Genomic DNA, 21,164 nt, shown 5'->3' with positions numbered 1-21,164 from the left:
TTTCAAACTTTCACCAAGGGAGATAATTTGAAGACACATTTCATAAATTAAAAATAATTTTGGTTATGGTAAGAACTGAGTTTTTTGTTTTTGTTTTTGTTTTTTGAGATGGAGTCTTGCCCTGTCACCCAGGTTGGCGTGCAGTGGTGCTATCTTGGCTCACTGCAAGCTCCACATGCCGGGTTCATGCCATTCTCCTGTCTCAGCCTCCTGAGTAGTTGGGACTACAGGCACCTGCCACCATGCCCGGCTAATTTTTTTATTTTTTATTTTTTTGTATTTTCAGTAGAGTCGGGGTTTCACAGTGTTAGCCAGAATGGTCTCAATCTCCTGACCTCGTGATCTGTCTGCCTCGGCTTCCCAAAATGCTGGGATTACAGGCATGAGCCACCGCGTCTGGCCTGAGTTTTATTATTATATGTAAAATTGCCATGGTATAAAGTTTCTTCAGAATTATTTATTCTAATCTAAAATTGGAATATTTCCTATACACCAACAACAGTCAAGCCAAGAGCCAAATCACAAATGAACTCCCATTTGCAATTGCCACAAAAAGAATAAAATACCTAAGAATACAGCTAACAAGGGAAATGAAAGATCTCTACAAGGAAGGCTACAAAATGCTGCTCAAGAAAATCAGAGATGACACAAGTTAATGGAAAAACATTCCACGCTCATGGGTAGAAAGAATGAATATTATTATCATATTGCCCAAAGTAATTTATAGATTGAATGATATTTCCATTAAACTAACATTGACATTCTTCAGAGAAATAGGAAAAAACTATTTAAAAATTCTTATGAAACCAAAAAAGAGCCCAAATAGTCAAGACAATCCTAACCTAAAAGAACAAAGCTGGGGGCATCATGTTACCTGACTTCAACCTATACAACAGGACTACAGTAATAAAAACAGCATGGTACTGGTACAAGAACAAATACATAGACCAATGCAACAGAATAGAGAACCTAGAAATAAGACCATGTACCTGCAACTATCTGATCTTTGACAAACCTGACCAAAAAAAGAAAAAAAAAAGAAAAAAGGAAAAAAGGCAATGGAGAAAGGATTCCCTATTCAATAAAGGGTGCTGAGATAACTGGCTAGTCATATACAGGAAATTGAAACTGGATCCCTTCCTTATACCATATACAAAAATCAACTCAAGATGGATTCAATAATTAAATGTAAAACCCCAAACTCTAAAAACCCTAGAAGAAAAGCTAGGCAATACCATCCAGAACATAGGCACGGGCAAAGATTTCATGATGAAGACCAAAAGCAATTGCAACAAAAGCAAAAATTGACAAATGGAATTGGATTGTGGAAGACAATGTGGCAATTCCTCAAAGTCCTAAAGACTGAAATACCATTCAAACCAGCAATCCTAATACTAATTATATACCCAAAGGAATATAAATTGTTCTATTTTAAAGACACGCACACATATGTTCACTGCAGCACTAGTCACAATAGCAAAGACATGGAATCAACCTAAGTGTCTATGTGGTACATATACACAATGGAATATTATGCAGTCATAAAAAGAACAATATCATATCCTTTCCAGGGACATGAAAGGAGGCTATTATCCTTAGTAAACTAATCCAGGAACAGAAAATCAAATACTGCACGTTCTCATATATAAGTGTGAGCTAAAGAATGAGAACAATGGACTCATAGAGGGGAACAACACATACTGGAGCCTGGAGGTAGAGGGTGGAGCATGGGAAGAAAAAGAAGATCAAGAAAAATAACTAATGGATACTAGTCTCAATAGCTGGGTGATGAAATAATCTGTACAACAAACCCTCATGACACATGTTTACCTATGTAACAAATCTGCACATCCTGCACATGTACTCCTGAAAACTTTAAAGTTTAAAAAATTGGAATATTTACAAATATGTTTACAAATTAATTCAACATGATATAGTTTTGATTAAAATAAATTTGGCTTAAAATAAATTTTATAACCTAGTGTTAGAGATTATATCAGGTAATAAGTCAAATTTGCCATTTAAAAAAATAGAGCTTCAAAAATTTTTGTGCATTTGAGGTTGTATTAGAGAGAAAGAATCATAGAGTGCTAGTGCTAGAGAGGAGCTGCTTCAAATCACAGGCAAAATACTATTCATCATCAAGGTGTACAAAAAATTACTTGTACACTTCTGATAAACAATACACAGATAATTTCAAATATGAAACATTTAAATACAGAACTATCCATCTAACAAGGAGAAAATAAATGTTATTTCATTCATTTTCCATAGCTAGAAATAATGTTTCTTGAATGCAAGGTCACAGAGTTGCACATATTGTGAAAGAAAGGCATGACTAAAGGGGGACATTCTCAATTTTCAGAAATATTTGCCATCAGGTAAATAATGACATCTTTACATTAACAATGAGTATATGTTTAAGGTCTCAGTAAAAATACTGCATATTTGAATAACCTCCACTCAAAAATCAGGACTATAACAAGAAGCCTACTGTCCACTCACAACCACGTTTTAATAGACTTTATGCTTTTTAAAATGAAGGCCAGTTTTCAAACAGAATGTTTCTGGTTTTGGCACAGCCTTTCTCTCTCTTTCCATGTATATATATACATGTGCTCATACATTCATATATATATATATCATTATATATATATGCACATATACATGTAATGCTTTATATATGTGTACATGTACACATATGTAAATATATATATGCATGCACATTATATATATATTATATATATATATAATGATTTCAGCAGAACAGTATTGCTCTCTGGAATGGCAACAATATGTGTTACTTGTTTTTTTGTGATATACCACTTTTTTTGTCAAGAAGAAAACCTTGGAGTAAACAGTACCAAAATCAATAGCAGCATTATTATTTTTTTTAATACTTTAAGTTCTGGGATACATGTGCAGAACTTGCAGGTTTGCTACATAGGTATACACATGCCATGGTGGTTTGCTGCACCCATCAACCTGTCATCTACATTAGGTATTTCTCCTAATGCTATCTCCCCACAGTACCCCACTCTCTGACAGACCCCAGTGTGTGATGTTCCCCTCCCTGTGTCCAAGTGTTCTCATTGTTCAGCAACCACTTGTGAATGAGAACATGCAGTGTTTGGTTTTCTGTCCTTGCGACAGTTTGCTCAGAATGATGGTTCCCAGGTTCATCCATGTCCCTACAAAGGACATGAGCTCATCCTTTTTTATGGCTGCATAGTATTGCATGGTGTTTATGTGCCACATTTTCTTAATCCAGTCTATTATTGATGGACATTTGGGTTGGTTCCAAGTCTTTGCTATTATGAACAGTGCTGCAATAAAATTATGTGTGCATGTGTCTTTATGGTAGAATGACTTATAATCCTTTGGGTACATACCAAGTAATGTGATTGCTGGGTCAAATGGTATTTCTGTTTCTATATCCTTGAGGAATCACCACACTATCTTCCAAAATGGTTGAACTAATATACACTCCCACCAACAGTGTAAAAGCATTCCTATTTCTCCATATCCTCTCCAGCATCCATTTTTTTCCTGACTTTTTAATAATCTCCATTCTAACTGGCATGAAGTGCTCTCTCATTGTGCTTTTGATTTGCATTTCTTTAATGACCAGTGATGATAAGCATTTTTTCTTGTGTCTGTTGACTGCATAAATGTCTTCCTTTGAGTATTGTCTGTTCATATCCTTCACCCACTTTTTGATGGGGTTGTTTTTTCTTGTAAATTTGAGTTCTTTGTAGATTCTGGATATTAGCCCTTTGTCAGATGAGTAGATTGCAAAAATTTTCTCCCATTCTGTAGGTTGCCTGTTCACTCTGATGGTAGTTGCTTTTGCTGTACAGAAGTTCTTTAGTTTAATTATATCACATTTGTCAATTTTGACTTTTGTTGCCATTGCTTTTGGTATTTTAGACATGAAGTCCTTGCCCATGCCTATGTCCTGAATGGTATTGCCTAGGCTTTCTTCTAGGGTTTTTATGGTTTTAGGTCTAACATTTAAGTCTCTAATCCATCTTGAATTAATTTTCGTGTAAGGTGCAAGGAAGGGATCCAGTTTCAGCTTTCTACGTAAGGCAGGCCAGTTTTCCCAGCACTATTTATTAAATAGGGAATCCTTTCTCCATTTCTTGTTTTTGTCATATTTGTCAAAGATCAGATGGTTGTAGATTTGTGGTATTATTTCTGAGGGCTCTGTTCTGTTCCATTGGTCTATATCTCTGTTTTGGTACCAGTACCATGCTGTTTTGGTTACTGTGGCCTTTTAGTATAGTTTGAAGTCAGGTAGTGTGATGCCTCTAGCTTTGTTCTTTCGGCTTAGGATTGTCTTGGCAATGTGGGCTCTTTTTTGGTTCCACGTGAACTTTAAAGCATTTTTTTCCAATTCTGTGAGGAAAGTCATTGGTAGCTTGATGGGGATGGCATTGAATCTATAAATTACCTTGGGCAGTATGGCCATTTTCATGATATTGATTCTTCCTATCATGGAATATTCTTCAATTTGTTTGTGTCCTCTTTTATTTCATTGAGCAGTGGTTTGTAGTTCTCCTTGAAGAGGTCTTTACATCCCTTGTAAGTTGGATTCCTAGGTATTCTATTCTCTTTGAAGCAATTGTGAACAGGAGTTCACTCATGAATTTCATATGGAGCCAAGAAGGAGCCCGTATAGCCAAGACAATCCTAAGGAAAAAGAACATAGCTGGAGGCGTCATGCTACCTGACTTCAAACTATACTACAAGTTTACAGTAACTAAAACAGCATGGTACTGCTACCAAAACAGATATATAGATGAATTGAACAGAACGGAGGACTCAGAAATAGCGCCATACAACTACAACCATCTAATCTTTGACAAATCTGACAAAAACAAGCAATGGTGAAAGGATTCCCTATTTAATAAATGGTTTTGGGAAAACTGGCTAGTCATATGCAGAACACTGAAAGCAGAATTCTTAAAAGGGGCAAAAGTATACATCCCAGCCAACCCAAAGTTTCAAAAAAGTTTTCCTTAATACCGTTGTTTGTATCAAAAACAAAGGAACAAGTATCAATCAATTTTCTGTCACTATAGAACAGCTTAATTAGGACTAATAACTTAGTCATGTCTAAACAGCTCCAATGGGTCAGGTGCCCTGTTTAAGAAGGAAAATAAAATTACTGGAAAAAACAGACAGAAAGGAGGCAATACAAGCAGTAGTAACCTAAAGCCATTATTACAATTCCAATTATGCCTCACTCACATGGACATAATATTCATTAGTTTGAATGACAGTCAATCCCCTGCCAAATAAACGAACTATTAAACTTCTATTAGCAAATTTTGTGAAATTAATGCTCAAAACTATTCAAATTTAAATTATATAAAACCTAGTTACTGCTAAAAGAGAATGTGTAATCCCCTTGGGGCATCCAGATAGGCCTGAGAGAGCAAGATACATGTCAGACTACAGAGAAATTTAGAGAGCAGAGAAAGCAGAAAATTTGAGGTGTAATGAAAAGCCCCTGGGATTGTGGTTCAACAGAACCTATCATACCATGAGTGTTATCATGTAATAAATTTGTCTGTGGTAGGTTTCCAATATAAATGGGTGAATGGCTTACTCTTTGAGTTTCTCCTATCTCTATCTGCCTACTCATGCAATTTCTGTGAAACAAACCTTCACTATCTTCTACTTAAAATTAAATCGTGACAATGAGACCTTGCTAAGAGAGTAGCCATGTGAGCAAATGCTTCTTAATTCTGTGAATTCCTAATATAATTTCTTTTAATCATTATTACCATAGTACTAGGTCCTGGACATTAGTTACCACTAATGGTTGAAATTAGGAATTAGGTTGTTCAGAGGATGGTAAATACCACCACATCATATTGTTGAGTTTCAGCTGGATTGGAGTTTCACTGGGGTGTGTGTGTGTGTGTGTGTGTGTGTGTGTGTGTGTGTGTGTGTATCTGTTAGATATTGGAGTAATGCAGATTCCAGTGTGTCCCACTGTGGATGCTGTCTAGCAGAGTAGGAAGGAAACTAAACTTTGCCTCCTCTGTATCAGACACAGTCTTGAACTCCTAATCCAACCAATCCCAAGCATGTGGTCTAGAGATGACACCACAGACTCTCTGGGTCTCTTTATGAGCACATTCATGTCTGTGAATATTCTCTGAGAGTCTGGAGGCCAATAGAAGCTAAATTCCTCACAATTAGCTCTTTCCTCAAACATGGTAAGATAATTCACGCCAAGGTATTAGTCAGGGTTCTCCAGGGGAATATATGTATATATAAATATATATTTAAATACAAACATATACCATATACAGATTTTGATATGAGAGATTGGCTCACATAATTATGGAGGCTAAAAAGTCCTAAGATTAGCTATCTGGAAACTAGAGAACCAGAAAAGTGGGTGGTGTAGTTTCAGTCTAAATTCAAGGGCCTAAGAAACAAGAGAGCCAATGATGTAAGTCTCAGTCTGAGTGTAAGGCCCGAGAACTGGGGGTCTGATGGTACAATTGCCAGCTGGAGTCTGAAGGCCTGAGAACCAGGAATGCTCATGTCTGAGTGCAAGAGAACATGAATTTCCCATTTTAAACAATTTTAAAGGAGCAAACTTACCCCTTCTCTGCCTTTTTGTTATATTCAGTTCCCCCAACAGATTGGATGATGCCTATCCATATGGATGAGGCAATCTTTACCCAGTACACCAATTAAAATGCTAATCTCTTCTGGAAATACATTATAGACAGATCCAGAAATAATGTTTTGCCAGCTATCTTCAGATCCCTTAGCCCAGTCAAGGTGACACGTAAAATTAACTATCACAATGAGCAAACAGCTCAGATTTTATAGTCTTTCTAGAAAAGTCGTTTCTATTTCGACCAAAACTTGGACACAGAATTGTACCCCATCAGTCATCTTTGCTCCACTCTGGAGAGATTGCCATCATCCCAGCCACCAGAAGATACAGCTTCTATTCTCTCCAAGAGGCAGTGAATGCTGCTTACCTGAGGTAGAACTCCAGAATTATTCTCAATCAACCAGCAGCTAACCTTTCCAGAAACTCAGAGTAACCCTAAATATCAGCAGATATGGATTATTTTCTCTACTCTGCAGTGAAATCAGATGGGCTCGCTAAGAGGCTGAAACAATTTGGTTCACAGAATATACTTTTCAAGAGTGCAGGGTTTCCCTACCCATTAAGAGACCGGTGGGATCAACAATTTTGAGAGTCTAACTCAATGGTAATGTTAGAATGTATTAGACTGTATATCTGTCTCATGACTTTATGGTACAAGCTATTTTCTTGAAGACATATCAGAATAAAAGCCGATGGAGCTAAATGTATCGTGATTATATATTATAAATAAAGGAGAATGGGATAAAGAAATAAAAGCTGTTGTGTTCACAACATATTATTACTTCATAATATTTTCTTTTTTTTTATTTTATTTTATTTTATTTTTTTTTATCAATTCATCATTTATATCATGTATAACTCCCCAATGCAATCCCTCCCTCCTCCCCCCTCCCCCCTCCCCATGATAGGCCCCAGTGCGTGACGTTCCCCTTCCCGAGTCCAAGTGATCTCATTGTTCAGTTCCCACCTATGAGTGAGAACATGCGGTGTTTGGTTTTCTGTTCTTGTGATAGTTTGCTAAGAATGATTGTTTCCAGCTGCATCCATGTCCCTACAAAGGACGCAAACTCATCCTTTTTTATGGCTGCATAGTATTCCATGGTGTATATGTGCCACATTTTCTTAATCCAGTCTGTCACAGATGGACATTTGGGTTGATTCCAAGTCTTTGTTATTGTGAATAGTGCTGCAATAAACATACGTGTGCATGTGTCTTTGTAGTAGAATAATTTATAATCCTTTGGGTATATACCCAGTAGTGGGATGGCTGGGTCATATGGTACATCTAGTTCTAGATCCTTGAGGAATTGCCATACTGTTTTCCATAATGGTTGAACTAGTTTACAATCCCACCAACAGTGTAAAAGTGTTCCTATTTCTCCACATCCTCTCCAACACCTGTTGTTTCCTGACTTCTTAATGATTGCCATTCTAACTGGTGTGAGATGGTATCTCATTGTGGTTTTGATTTGCATTTCTCTGATGGCGAGTGACGATGAGCATTTTTTCATGTGTCTGTTGGCTGTATGAATATCTTCTTTTGAGAAATGTCTGTTCATATCCTTTCCCCACTATTTGATGGGGTTGTTTGTTTTTTTCTCGTATATTTGTTTGAGTTCTTTGTAGATTCTGGATATTAGCCCTTTGTCAGATGAGTAGGTTGCAAAAATTTTCTCCCATTCTGTAGGTTGCTCATCTCTGCACCAAGCGGACCTAATAGACATCTATAGAACTCTCCACCCCAAATCAACAGAATATACATTCTTCTCAGCACCACATCGCACTTATTCCAAAATTGACCACATAATTGGAAGTAAAGCACTCCTCAGCAAATGTAAAAGAACAGAAATTATAACAAACTGTCTCTCAGACCACAGTGCAATCAAACTAGAACTCAGGACTAAGAAACTCAATCAAAACCGCTCAACTACATGGAAACTGAACAACCTGCTCCTGAATGACTACTGGGTACATAACGAAATGAAAGCGGAAATAAAGATGTTCTTTGAAACCAATGAGAACAAAGATACAACATACCAGAATCTCTGGGACACATTTAAAGCAGTGTGTAGAGGGAAATTTATAGCACTAAATGCCCACAAGAGAAAGCAGGAAAGATCTAAAATTGACACTCTAACATCACAATTAAAAGAACTAGAGAGGCAAGAGCAAACACATTCAAAAGCTAGCAGGAGGCAAGAAATAATATTTTCTTTTTTTTTCCGAGAAGGAGTCTCACACCGTCACCCAGGCTGGAGTGCAGTGGTGTGAACTCGGCTCACTGCAAGCTCTACCTCCCAGGTTCATGCCATTCTCCTGCCTCAGCCTCCCAAGCAGCTAGGACTATAGGCACCCACCACCATGTCTGGCTAGTTTTTCATATTTTTAGTAGAGACAGGGTTTCACCATGTTAGCCAGGATGGTCTTGATGTCCTGACCTCATGATCCACCCGCCTTGGCCTCCCAAAATTCTGGGATTACAGGCGTAAGCCACCGTGCCCAGCCCTACTTCATAATATTTTCTAGATTATCTCTATTATACAAACCTTCCAAGACACAATTCATTGTTAGAACTATGATATTAAATGAAGATGGCAGATTTTCCAATTAAGGGCTTAAACTATAAAGACTGGATTTATTCAGGCTATGTTTACCACCAGATTTTCTGTTATTAGATTTCCATACAACTATTAGAAATTATAGTTCTCAAGCCTTGATTAACAGACTTGTAGAATTTTGGAGTCATAAAGGACATTAAATGAAACAAAAAAGTTAGTGTTTCATGCTATCACTGTGATTGTCATGTATAATGCTCTGTCAACCACATCTAAAATTAAATTACTTTCACCACCTCACATAGCAGCTTCTTGTCAGAATAGCCACTAGACTTTGTATTTCTTGTGTTGGGTTGAAAATGAATTCTATTAATTCCTGTATATTTCTTAACAGGTATTATTTTTAATTTTCTCTTATTGTGTAAGCTACAAACATAATTTCAATTAAACCTTACAAAAATCCTGAGAGATAAGTATTATTATTCACATGTTACATGTGTTACATTCACGTATTCCAGAACTTGAAACTCAGTTTGCTTTGAAGTCCAAAGATCACACAATCAGTAAGTGCCAGAGGCAGAATTTCAACCCAGGTATGTCTAACAGCAAAGGTTACACGTTTTCCCACTACAGCCTGTTAAATCTAGTCTCGTTGTGAGAAAATAATCTTAAACCTACTAATACTAATAGTCCGAATAAACTTGTACTTTTATGGGTATTTCCATTTTGCTTGTAATAATCAATTTGAGTACCCACTATTTCCCTATTCAATACAAATTCTTGCAAACAAATTTATACATATATCTTGCTTAACCATTAAAATCATTGTTTATACTTTTGGTGATCCAGTGCCCAACTCCGATAGGAATGGAGGATAAAGAGTGTAACACCCACTAACATTCTAGTTAATTTAAATGCAAATAATTATGTTTCACGTAAATGAAAGAAAGATAAAGTTGCTAAACTTACCAATTCAGAGAATAATCTTATGGATTCTTACATCAGTATGCACATGTATTCATTAGTTCATTCATTAAATACTTAACAAGCATCTATTATATGCCATTCATTAGGAATACAACAGAAAACACAGTTCTTGTCTCATGAAGTAACATTGTAACGGGAAAGACAAATTATAAAAAAGTAAGTTAATTAGATTTACATATACACATAGAAGAGAGTTATATGTATAATTATGTTGTCAATTCACAATATTTTCTAGATTCTATTATATAAAACTTCCAAGACATGAATTCATCGTTAGAACTATGACAGTAAATAACTATGGCAGATTTTCCAATTATGGGCTCAAATTACAACTGGGTTTTATATTAGAAAGACTGATATAATATCAGTTTGCAAAAAGTGCTTTAAGAAAACATAAAACAGGGTATTACCAAAACATAAATGTCATTTTAGATATTCCAGAATCAGAATACAAATAAAATGCTGAATACAAGTGCAATATTTAATCATTGGCTATTTGAAAGCAGAGGTGTTCCCTCCTCCTTATAAGTACAAAGCAATTAAAGATTTAGTCCATTAAAAATTGGTGTATTTTTAATAGATTATATATTATTTAATTATTTAATATATTATATAATATAATATCCTTTGCAAAGCAGTACATTAGGTTTGCCCAAGAACACAAAGTTGTAGACTTTGTGAATTTAAAGCTGGAGAACCTGAATAAAATTTCTAAGTATATCTGAGAAACCACTGTACCTAGGAGCTAAAATATCTCTGCCGTATCATCTTATTTCACCAACTTATGAGAAAACACTTTTATGAAGATACTAAGCATTACAATACAATTAAGATTGGTTGTGAAACCAGCTTTAATCAGCTTTTCCTAGCTTTATTCCCTGTTTGTGATGAAGTTCAAAGACATTAAGTCTAGAGTATTAAATTTTAATACTGGAATTCAGTCTACAATAATATGTGAGCAGCCCTGGCAAACTTAACAAAACAAAGAAAAATCAGACAAATAAGCAAACAACATTACGTAAAACTCTTCTAATGAAAAACATGTATTGATTCCTTAAATGTAGAGTTATTTACTTCAATCTTTACTTTTCGTGTCTTCTTATAATAACTTTTACTCAAATTGTTTTTTTTTTTTTTAGAAATTCTATATAGTGATTAACAGAAACAGAAATAACCACAATCTTGGGCAAAATTTAACGGTATAGAAAACCTTAACGATTTCAAAATTTGACTTTGAGTTTTACCTGAATTTATCTTCAAGGGTATATACAATGTGCTAACATGTTGATATACCATCTACTAAATAAGTACCACCTTATGACAAAGAAAAAGAACATGTAAAAATTATCAAAGTAAGAAAGTCCTTAATTTAGATGAACATCAATGAGAATTCAATAATCCCTTGCACATTCTCACCAAATTAAAAAAAAAGAAACCATCATTCATACAATGCCAAGAGAGCAGAGACTAGCCCAAAAGTTGGGACTATGAATCCTTGGTACATCACACATTCGAACACTGAGCAGACACAACCCTGTTTAGTTTATGAGACCTGACAGTACCCCTGCTTGAGGTGATAAGGCTGCAGGCTTTGTATACACTGAGCCACTGGCAGCAGAATCAACACTGACAACTTGACAGTTGGTCCACTGGAAAACCATTCACTCCTTTTGAGACATGGAGAAACTGGGAGTGGAACCTTCATTTTGGACACACATCTGGTAAATCTATACTGCAATTATTTGTGTGGTGTTATTTTCCTTTGATAAGTATCTTTGAACGCATTATTATATGTGTTAATACCTATGCAAAGGAACCGCCTCATTTATAAAATGAGCTGGCAAGCTACGAATTAGTCCATAATACTTTTTAAATTATTTGAGCGCTAGATCTGGAGTTAAAAAAAAAAAAAGTAGTAATCAAATGGCAGCTTAGTAGAAAAATAATTGAGTTATAAAAATAAAAATTTCAAAATTAAGAATGCTTAAATTTTTAAAACAACGCAAAAAAATTTTCAAGTGTCAAAGGTATACAAGGCACCATAGAGTAAATATTTATAGTGCCTTTCACAATACCTCTATAGTGCCAGCTCACAGGAGCGTTTCAGCCCAGTTTGGGAGTTGGGGCATAGGAACATTAACAATGAAATAATTACAGGAGTTATTACTTAAAGACAAAGTAGATGTAATCTAATGTGTATGATTCACTATCATTTTAGTGGCAGAGATTTAACCATTACAGACTCTGAATTCAGAGCAAGTTGAAGCAGCTATACTGACCTCAGAACTTGGTTAAATGGCACTGATTTTAGAAGGCTCAATGAAGCTCTCCTCTGCCACCCTCATAAACATCCCATGATGGGTGCCTAGAACCTACTCAGCCTTGGGATTATGAATTCAGTTATCTCCCTCCCCAACCATAATTTCGGGCTCTGAAGCTCTCTCATTTCATCCATATTAATATACAAGCTCTTCAGATGTGCTGAAGACACAGTAACCTCTTAGCCATACTTTGTTTCTGTTATACAGACTCTTCCTTTTTTCATTGCCATTCATGTTCAGTTTAGATTTTATGCTTTGTCACTCCAACCATCGCCTTGTCAATGTTCTTAACCTCACTGCCTCGTTGTACTGCTATCAAACACAAAGCAACACAACCCAAAACAAAAATAACCTGATGAAGCGTTAAGTCTACATTAATTTAAATTTATTCTGTCTGCTCAATGCTGCTGGACAAACATACACAACCGTGTAGATTAGTACCACAGTGATTTCTTGATCTCCAGCCTCATGTGAGCCAATAGCCCTGCCTGGCATTTCTTCAATATTCCCTAGTCACCTCTCCTGTTTGCCATAGCAGCTATTTCGAAACTTCTCCACTGTCGTTAAACCTCCAGTCTCACTATTGCCAATGCCTTCTGCTACATTTTCCCAATTAGAAGATAATCTTGCCTCCTACTTCTCCAAGAAAAGACTATTTCTTTTCTTTTTCTCTCTTTTTTTTTTTTTTTTTTTGAGACGGTGTCTCGCTCTGTCGCCCGGGCTGGAGTGCAGTGACCAGATCTCAGCTCACTGCAAGCTCCGCCTCCCGGGTTTACGCCATTCTCCTGCCTCAGCCTCCCGAGTAGCTGGGACTACAGGCGCCCGCCACCTCGCCCGGCTAGTTTTTTGTATTTTTTAGTAGAGACGGGGTTTCACCGTGTTAGCCAGGATGGTCTCGATCTCCTGACCTCGTGATCCGCCCATCTCGGCCTCCCAAAGTGCTGGGATTACAGGCTTGAGCCACCGCGCCCGGCCGAAAAGACTATTTCTTAACAATTATCTTAACTTCCTAACATCAAACATAAAGACTTGCTCGCAAACACAGCATTCTTTTCTTACCCCCACCCCTCAGCACTCTGGAAAATAATGTTTCCCGTGTCTACGGTTAAGAACTCCGTCTAATTCTTGATCCAATTCTCTCTTTTCCCCTACTGTTTCTCTATCAATGATCACCTTTCTTTCCTATATCTTCATTTTCTTCTTCACTACTGGCTTGGTCTGTGAGCATTCAAATATACTCAAATCTCTTACATTGTAAAAAATCTCTCCCAAAAACTTCACAAAGCCATTTAATTACTACCCAAAATATTCACTTTTTTTTTTTTTTTTTTTTTTTTACTTTTCTAGTGTTGCTATAAACATATGGCATTACTCCTCTACTAACAATTTCACTCATTAATGAAAATTAACCACAACTTCTTGTGATGTACTAACACGATTCTCGATGCTTCACCTTACTAGCTCATTTAAATTAGGCCAGCATACCTTAGCATCAAAATCCAACAGAAAGGACAGCTTTAGGCGACCTCATTCATAAGTATCAATATAAAACCCTTATGCAAGGTGGTAGCAAATCAAATAATATTATGTAAACATAAGCATAATTATAATTTTATATATGTATAAATAATTCTATATAAAAATATCCCAGGAATGTCTGGAGCTTCCTTAAACTGATCTAAGTTAATTATAAATATATAAATATATAGTAGTATAGTGGTATAGTGTTGAATGTTTTTTCTCTGAGATTGATAACGATCCAAAAATACCTACTATTGTTATTTCCATTCAATATCATCCTTAGAAGGTGTAAAATAACAAAAGAAGAGACAAAAACTCTTATTAATTGCAAATGACAACACAATTTGCAGAAAATTCATGAGAATCTACAGATAAATTATCAGAATTAGAGGTCTGAGCAAGAGTGCTGGATATAACATCAATAAATATTGATATTATTTGTATACACAGCAGCAAACAGAAAATGACATTTTAGAAGATACCATATTACATTCATAGACTATAATACCACTCAGCAATATAAATTAAAAGACAAACGAGCAAAATTATTGACACATGAAAATAAGAATGTACCTTAAATGTTGAGAGAAAAAAGACACAAATGTGTAAATACTAATTATCCATTTATGTAAACTTTCAGACCAAGCAAACTGTCCGTGCTTCTCAGAATAAAAACAGGAATAATTGCACTTTCTGAGTGACAGAAACATTCTGTAACATGACCTTGTTAGTGGTTAAACTGGCGAATGCGATTACTCTAAGTCATTGTGCACTTAAATTATATCTCAATAAAACAAATGAAGAGTATTGAAGAGTAAAATTTTACTTTTTTCTCACCTCATATATAAAAAAAATCTCCTAGATAGATAAAAGACATTAATTTGAAAGGCAAAACTATAAAACCCCTGGAACATAATTGAGCATAATAGCTTCATGACTCTGGGGGATAGGGAGTAATTTCTTAGATAATGCTGAACAGCAATAATAATAAGGACGAAAATTCATAGCTCTCCTAAATTTAAAGATATTATAAATGGCATCGAAATAAAATCCACAGAGAGGAAAACAAAACTGACAAAACATTAAATGATAAAACACTCAAATTCAGAATATATACATAACTTCTAGAATCAACTATAAAAAGCAAAAGACACTCCCTCCAAAAAATAGCCAAAAAAAAAAAAAAGTAAATGAGCAATTAACTCAGAAACATCTGAAGAGCCTAAATATGTAGGAAAAGATGCAGACATTTTCATAATCAGGGAAATGTAAATGGAAATCATGAGGATATATCATTATATACACCCAATAAGTTAATACAATTTTAAGTCTTACACATTCAAGATTTGATTAGAATGTGGGGCAATGCCTGCACTGCTGGTGGTATGTAAATTAGTAAATTACTATGAAAATGGGTTTGATGTTATATGGTAAAAGTTCAAGATATGGTTTCTTGTATTGCAGCAGTTCTACCTCTGGATACAAAATCTACAGAAATACACCTACAAGCATGAAAGTATCCAAGATGCATATCCAAGAATTTTTGTAACAGCAGCTTACAGCAGTCTAAAAATGGAAACTGTAGTGGTTTGGGACACATCCATACAATAGAAAACAATACAGCAATATAAATGAATAAACTGCCACTCCAAGTAACAAGGATCAATAACATAAACATACTGTTGAACACAAGAAGCAAGAAAAAAAGGATATATGCATTCTTGAGACCATTCATAAGTTGAGACATTGACAAAACAATTATATAAGGATGTAAACACAGGTGATAAAAATATATTTTAAATGCAAATAAATTAGCATCATAAAAATCAGTCTAAATATTACACTATGGATAAGGATGGTCTGACTGTAATCAGAGAGAAGCATATGGGAGTGTTGAGAATCCTGGCTATTTTATATTTGTTGACCATAGTAATAGTTCTTTCCTTTAAAATAATTCACTAAACTTTGAGTTTTATGCAGTTTTCTATATATTTCATATTATTCATTATAAAACAAAAATTTAAAATGCATCAAGATAGTTTCATCCACATTAGCATGAATTTATTGAGAAATTTGTATTGCTAATAACTCCTCACTTCATTCTGTCTAGGTTGTTTTGCATCTTACATCTCAGCATTAAATACCTACTGAAGAACCTCTTACCCTTAATGCAGTCAACTTTAGACAGTTAGAAATTTATGGTTACCAGCTCTGCTTATACACTCAATTATGTTAGGTTTTTCCTTACCAAATATATATATATATGATTTGATATATTTCCCTACCAAATATATGTGTATATATATACACATATATGTGTGTGTGTATATATATATATGTGTGCATGTGTGTGTATATATATACATGACTTGGATTTGCTGTATATATATTTGCTATATATATAAATATACATGCATATTTGCTACATATATACAGCAAATCCAAATCATATATATGAGACACATATGTGTGTGTGTGTATAAAAACATCATTTATATAAGTGTGTTTGTATTTCTCCTTGAGAAAGTTATTGTTCCAGCATTTCATGAAACACCACTATTGGCACTCATCTTCTTCTTACATGTGATAAGTAATATACAACAAGAGTTCATTTTCTGCAAACTATTTTCTTCATATTGCATGACCACACAGAAGGTAAGATATTGTAATGTCACATCTTGCAGTAGACTTTCTGTCTTACTATATGAAATTTATCCAAGCTCTTATTCTCATTTTGTACATGATGCAAGTTAAAAATCAAGCAGCTACAAATTGTATAAATATTAAATTTACTATTTTATAAAAATTATTATTATAACAAATGAAAGATAATGCTATTTCCCTAGGCAAGATTCAGATTACTTTTTTTCCTTTACATTATTCTAAGTCAGAAATTGAATTTCTTGCTTAATACTTCTGGTAAATAAATATTTAAAGTCATTCCAATGCCTAATTTCCCCCCAACCCTGCTTTCTCTTTCAAACTACAATATTGACTTTAATGGGTACTGTGATCATATTGCATGGAAAACAATCAAGCAAAACCATAGAACAGGAGAAAGCATATTAATCAGCGTGTCTTATCTTACTTTGCGAACACCTCTGCCAAGCTCTTCTCCATAGTTGGTTCCAAGGATTTCAAAATGGACATTGGGATTGCCTCCATTTTCTCCAAATTCTAGCTCTCCAGTCAGCCCACTAACTCCACCCTAAGGGAGAGAACAGATACTGATGTAAAATTTCAGAAGTAAAAATAAATAAATAAACATAAAAGGAAGTTCTAGGAACTCTACTTCTATCTATGAAATAATACTTAAAGTATGCAATTTTAACAGACTGCTTTTTAAAATAGGTACACAGCATAACAGGAGTACAGTTGAACTAACTTTGGAAATTCCTTAATCCAACCTCATCTATTTTTCATAAAAACAGAAATTCAGACCCCAAAAGTCAAGTGACTTCTCAAAATGAAACCATGGTAGAGCTCAGACTAAATTTCAGGCTCAAGTTTTTGCCACCATACCTTGTGACTTGAATGGATCCATTAGTCACAAAACAAGATGCTTCTGTAGTGCATAAAATCTATTTAAGATAGATATCAACAATCTTCTTTGTTCTAGCACAATTCCATTCAAATTTGATCTAAAATTATACCTGGGGATCTTAAAATCCATGGTTTCTAGATTATTAGAGGCTTATTATTTTGCACCTTCTTTAAATATATTTTCCAAATCAAAAATAAAAGAAAGCTAAATTAGGCTTGAAATCTGTTTTTGCTTTTAACGGGTAGTGCTGGCTGTTGAGATTCACTGGGAGTTCCAAGCTTCATCTTTCATTCAACATGACAGATGTTCATTTATCCAACAGATGGCAATGTAGGTCATATTTCTCTCTTTCTTGTTTATCATTCTTTTCTCAGTTTAGTTTATCAGTCTTCGTATTATTTAGGATTTTACCAATGAAAATCACACTCCCAGTCACTTCAACGCTAAAATATGTCTAACTTAAAATTTTGGCCTGGTAATGACATTTATTTAGAAAACAAATGATCTCAGTTTTGTAAATTGTTTTAATTATCACCTCTAAGATGCTGGTATTTAAATATATCTCACTTGACATAACCTGCAACTCTGTTTCCAATCTTTTCCATCTGGTATTAATATTATGCTGCTTGCTTTTCCTTCTACTCCATCTGTGCCTTGTAGCCCAATCACCTGATGCAAAGTTCATGATGAATTCAATAAACTATTTTTGATTGATGTTTTCCTACTTGAATCACTAATTTTAATATTTAATCTATTGTATTTTTATAACAGTAATAATCAACAAAATTAATTCTTCACTATTATTCCCTAATCAGCCAAACTATTGTCTAGTTTTATTAATAAAAATCCTAGTGGATTTGATATGTCAATATTCTTTTCATATATGATTTAGCAGTCAAGAAGATAGGTCACACTTCCTGGGTTTCACGAATGGCTTCAGGATCTACTAGCTGTGTAAACCAGGCTAAGCCATTTCATTTATGCCTCAATCACTAGATCTGTTAAATGGGAAAATAATAGTGCCTACATTAGATTATTCTGACTCTTACAATTCATGTACAGAATACTGAAAAGTTCTTGACATGTGGTGAGAGCTTAAATACTATTATTACTATCATCATTACTTCCACTGTAACTTAATTCTTTATTTCTGAAGGTTTTTTAGTTCATATAGAAATTGTTGGCATAATCTTGTTTTTTAGTTAAAATTCACTGGGTTTGCCAAAAATTATTATATGCTTAAATATTTAGATGGCTTTGGAAAATATTTTTGCAAATGTCAACTCAGTTACATTTCCTTGGTTAGTTTGGGGAGGAAAAAGTTAAAGCAGCTGGTCTAGAATGTATTCATTCCTTTCCCTGGTGTGTGGACAGGGCAGCAACTGAGGGTGAAGGTTGGGTCTAATTTCCCTGACCACTGGAACTCCAGGTAAATAGACTAGTAATATTTACTAGGTGGGAAATCCCTTAGCAGGATATCCCAGGCTAAAGAAATACTGTAGTAAATAAACCCAAGATCTATGGATTAATGGTTTGTGGCTCCTCAGAAAATGTCCTGAAGCTTTATATTTTTTAGGGTAAAAATGGAAATGTTTCATAATGTAAATCCTCCCTGTGGTGAGAAGTAAACCTATGAAACCCTCCTTGGAGATAGAATCAGCATTTCCAGTGTGGGAAGAAAGAACCTGGGGAACCATGCAGAATGTCTCCTACTTTTTCTGCTTTGCGCCCTTTGCTTGCCTGTATTTTTGATAAGGGCAATGTATCTGATTTTTGCCAATCTATTCCAGTCTGCGCTCACTATTAATATCTCAAAATATCCAATTATATTTTAAAGACTGAAGTGCAGTGCATCTTATTATCATTAGTATCTCCAAATGACAAATACTGTAGGAATTTGATTGACAAGTATAGCTTATATTATTACAAAAAGTTCTACTTGTATTCAGAATATTTTATAAAGGTTTTTCTTGTCCATAACCACACATCTACCTGAATAATATCTTCTAATTATATCAGAATCTTAAATTTCTGTTTTAGTAGCTTATTTCTAGGAAAAATATATCATATATCAACATGATTGCTACATAAAAACTACCATAACTCTAAAATGTTTACACATTTGAGCACTAGACTAATCTGGTGTTGTGTTATTATTCTCAATCAATATCCACGTGGCCACTCCAGGTCATGCCTTTATCCCTTACTTTATCTTCCACTGAATGACTTAAGTTACTTGAAAAAGGTACAGAAAACAATAAATCGGGGAACTTGCATTGAGTTTGCTACAGCGTTTACTTACCTTGCTCAACTTTTTGACTTTGTAATTTATTTTCCTTATGCTATATTCCTAATGAGCTGTTGGCATGTAAAATCAATGAAACCTTCCCTCATGAAGATGTCAGGGATGACGGAGAGGTCAGTATTTCAAGCAAGTAAACCTTTTAACTAAAACCTATTGTTATATCACCCAGACCTAACCTCTCTGATTTTTGATTGCCATAGAAAATTCCAGCGCTTTAAAGCTTTTTTCTATCTATGCTCAAATTAACCTTGAAAACAGAGCCTTGGTGAAAATGTGTGCTGGTCAAGGGGTAATGAATGGTCATTATTTTTGTGCATGCATGGTTGTATTTTTTTATCTCTTGGTGATGCAGCAGATTTTCAATAATATAAGCTAATGGGACATTGGTAGTATGAATAACACATACAAATAATTTCTAAATGTCCTTTAAATTGGCAGTAAAAATTGCTGCCAGAGTAAACCTGTTTAAAAGTATGAAATAAAATTTGTTTTAATTTCATCCATCCACTTGATATATAAATACCAGCAGACATCAAATATTGAGGGCAAAGAGTAGAAAAATTAAAAGAGGAGAATCAGAGGTTGGGAATAATTTACCACTGGACAATGAGTTTCTAAAAGGCAAAATGTATTATTCCCCTATGGCTAGGAAAGGTTGGGGAAAAGGTAAAAAAAAAAAAAAATTACAGAGACTTTATGTCATTCTGTTTATGATGAAGAAGGATCTTTTCCTACACTGGAAATGACAAAGGAACTTAAGAATTACTTTTGGAGGATCACGTGGGACATCAAATATTTATCATACTTGCCTAATTTCCTTATACTTATTCCTAAGTTCCTTGTAACCTGCAGATGTGGGTGGGAACCAAGGATAATCTGTTATAATAAGCATGGGCCCAGCAAGGCAGTGAACACTCTGGGAGGTGCCAGACTCAGTAGGGAGCCCTGATGCCTTCATGTTTCATCAGCATCAGGTTCAGAGAGAAAAACTCCTAACAAGAAAAATGCCACATTTTCTACCCAACAAAGAAATATTTTTATGGATAAACAGAAATTAAGATACAAGATGTAAAACAAAAAAGACAAATACAAAGAACCTAATTTATGTGAAATATCTAGGAAAATTTGAGTTGCCATGTAACATTATGTGTGTGTATATATACATATATTTGCATATAGACATATACACTCAAATAGTCATTCATAGTAGAAACTCACAGCTAGCTGAGAAGTAAACAGGAAGTTACAAGCATTGTGATCATGCTGTCTCCATCTTAGGGGA

The 21,164-nt window shown here is 34.8% G+C and overlaps 1 protein-coding gene across 2 annotated transcripts in view; it reads right to left on the bottom strand.

Moving 5' to 3' along the window:
• GRID2 (glutamate ionotropic receptor delta type subunit 2) overlaps positions 1-21,164 on the bottom strand; it is a 1,566,068-nt gene that overhangs the window by 546,931 nt on the left and 997,973 nt on the right. For both annotated transcript variants that reach the window (XM_030916966.1, XM_030916977.1), the window contains one exon: positions 17,122-17,241. In XM_030916966.1, the coding sequence (XP_030772826.1) occupies positions 17,122-17,241 (120 nt within the window). The remainder of the gene's footprint in view (positions 1-17,121; positions 17,242-21,164) is intronic.

Source organism: Rhinopithecus roxellana, chromosome 2, assembly GCF_007565055.1.
Source record: "Rhinopithecus roxellana isolate Shanxi Qingling chromosome 2, ASM756505v1, whole genome shotgun sequence".
NCBI classification, from domain to species: domain Eukaryota; kingdom Metazoa; phylum Chordata; class Mammalia; order Primates; family Cercopithecidae; genus Rhinopithecus; species Rhinopithecus roxellana.
The sequence above is the reverse complement of the archived record's forward strand: the minus strand, read 5'-3'. Positions and strand labels throughout refer to the sequence as shown.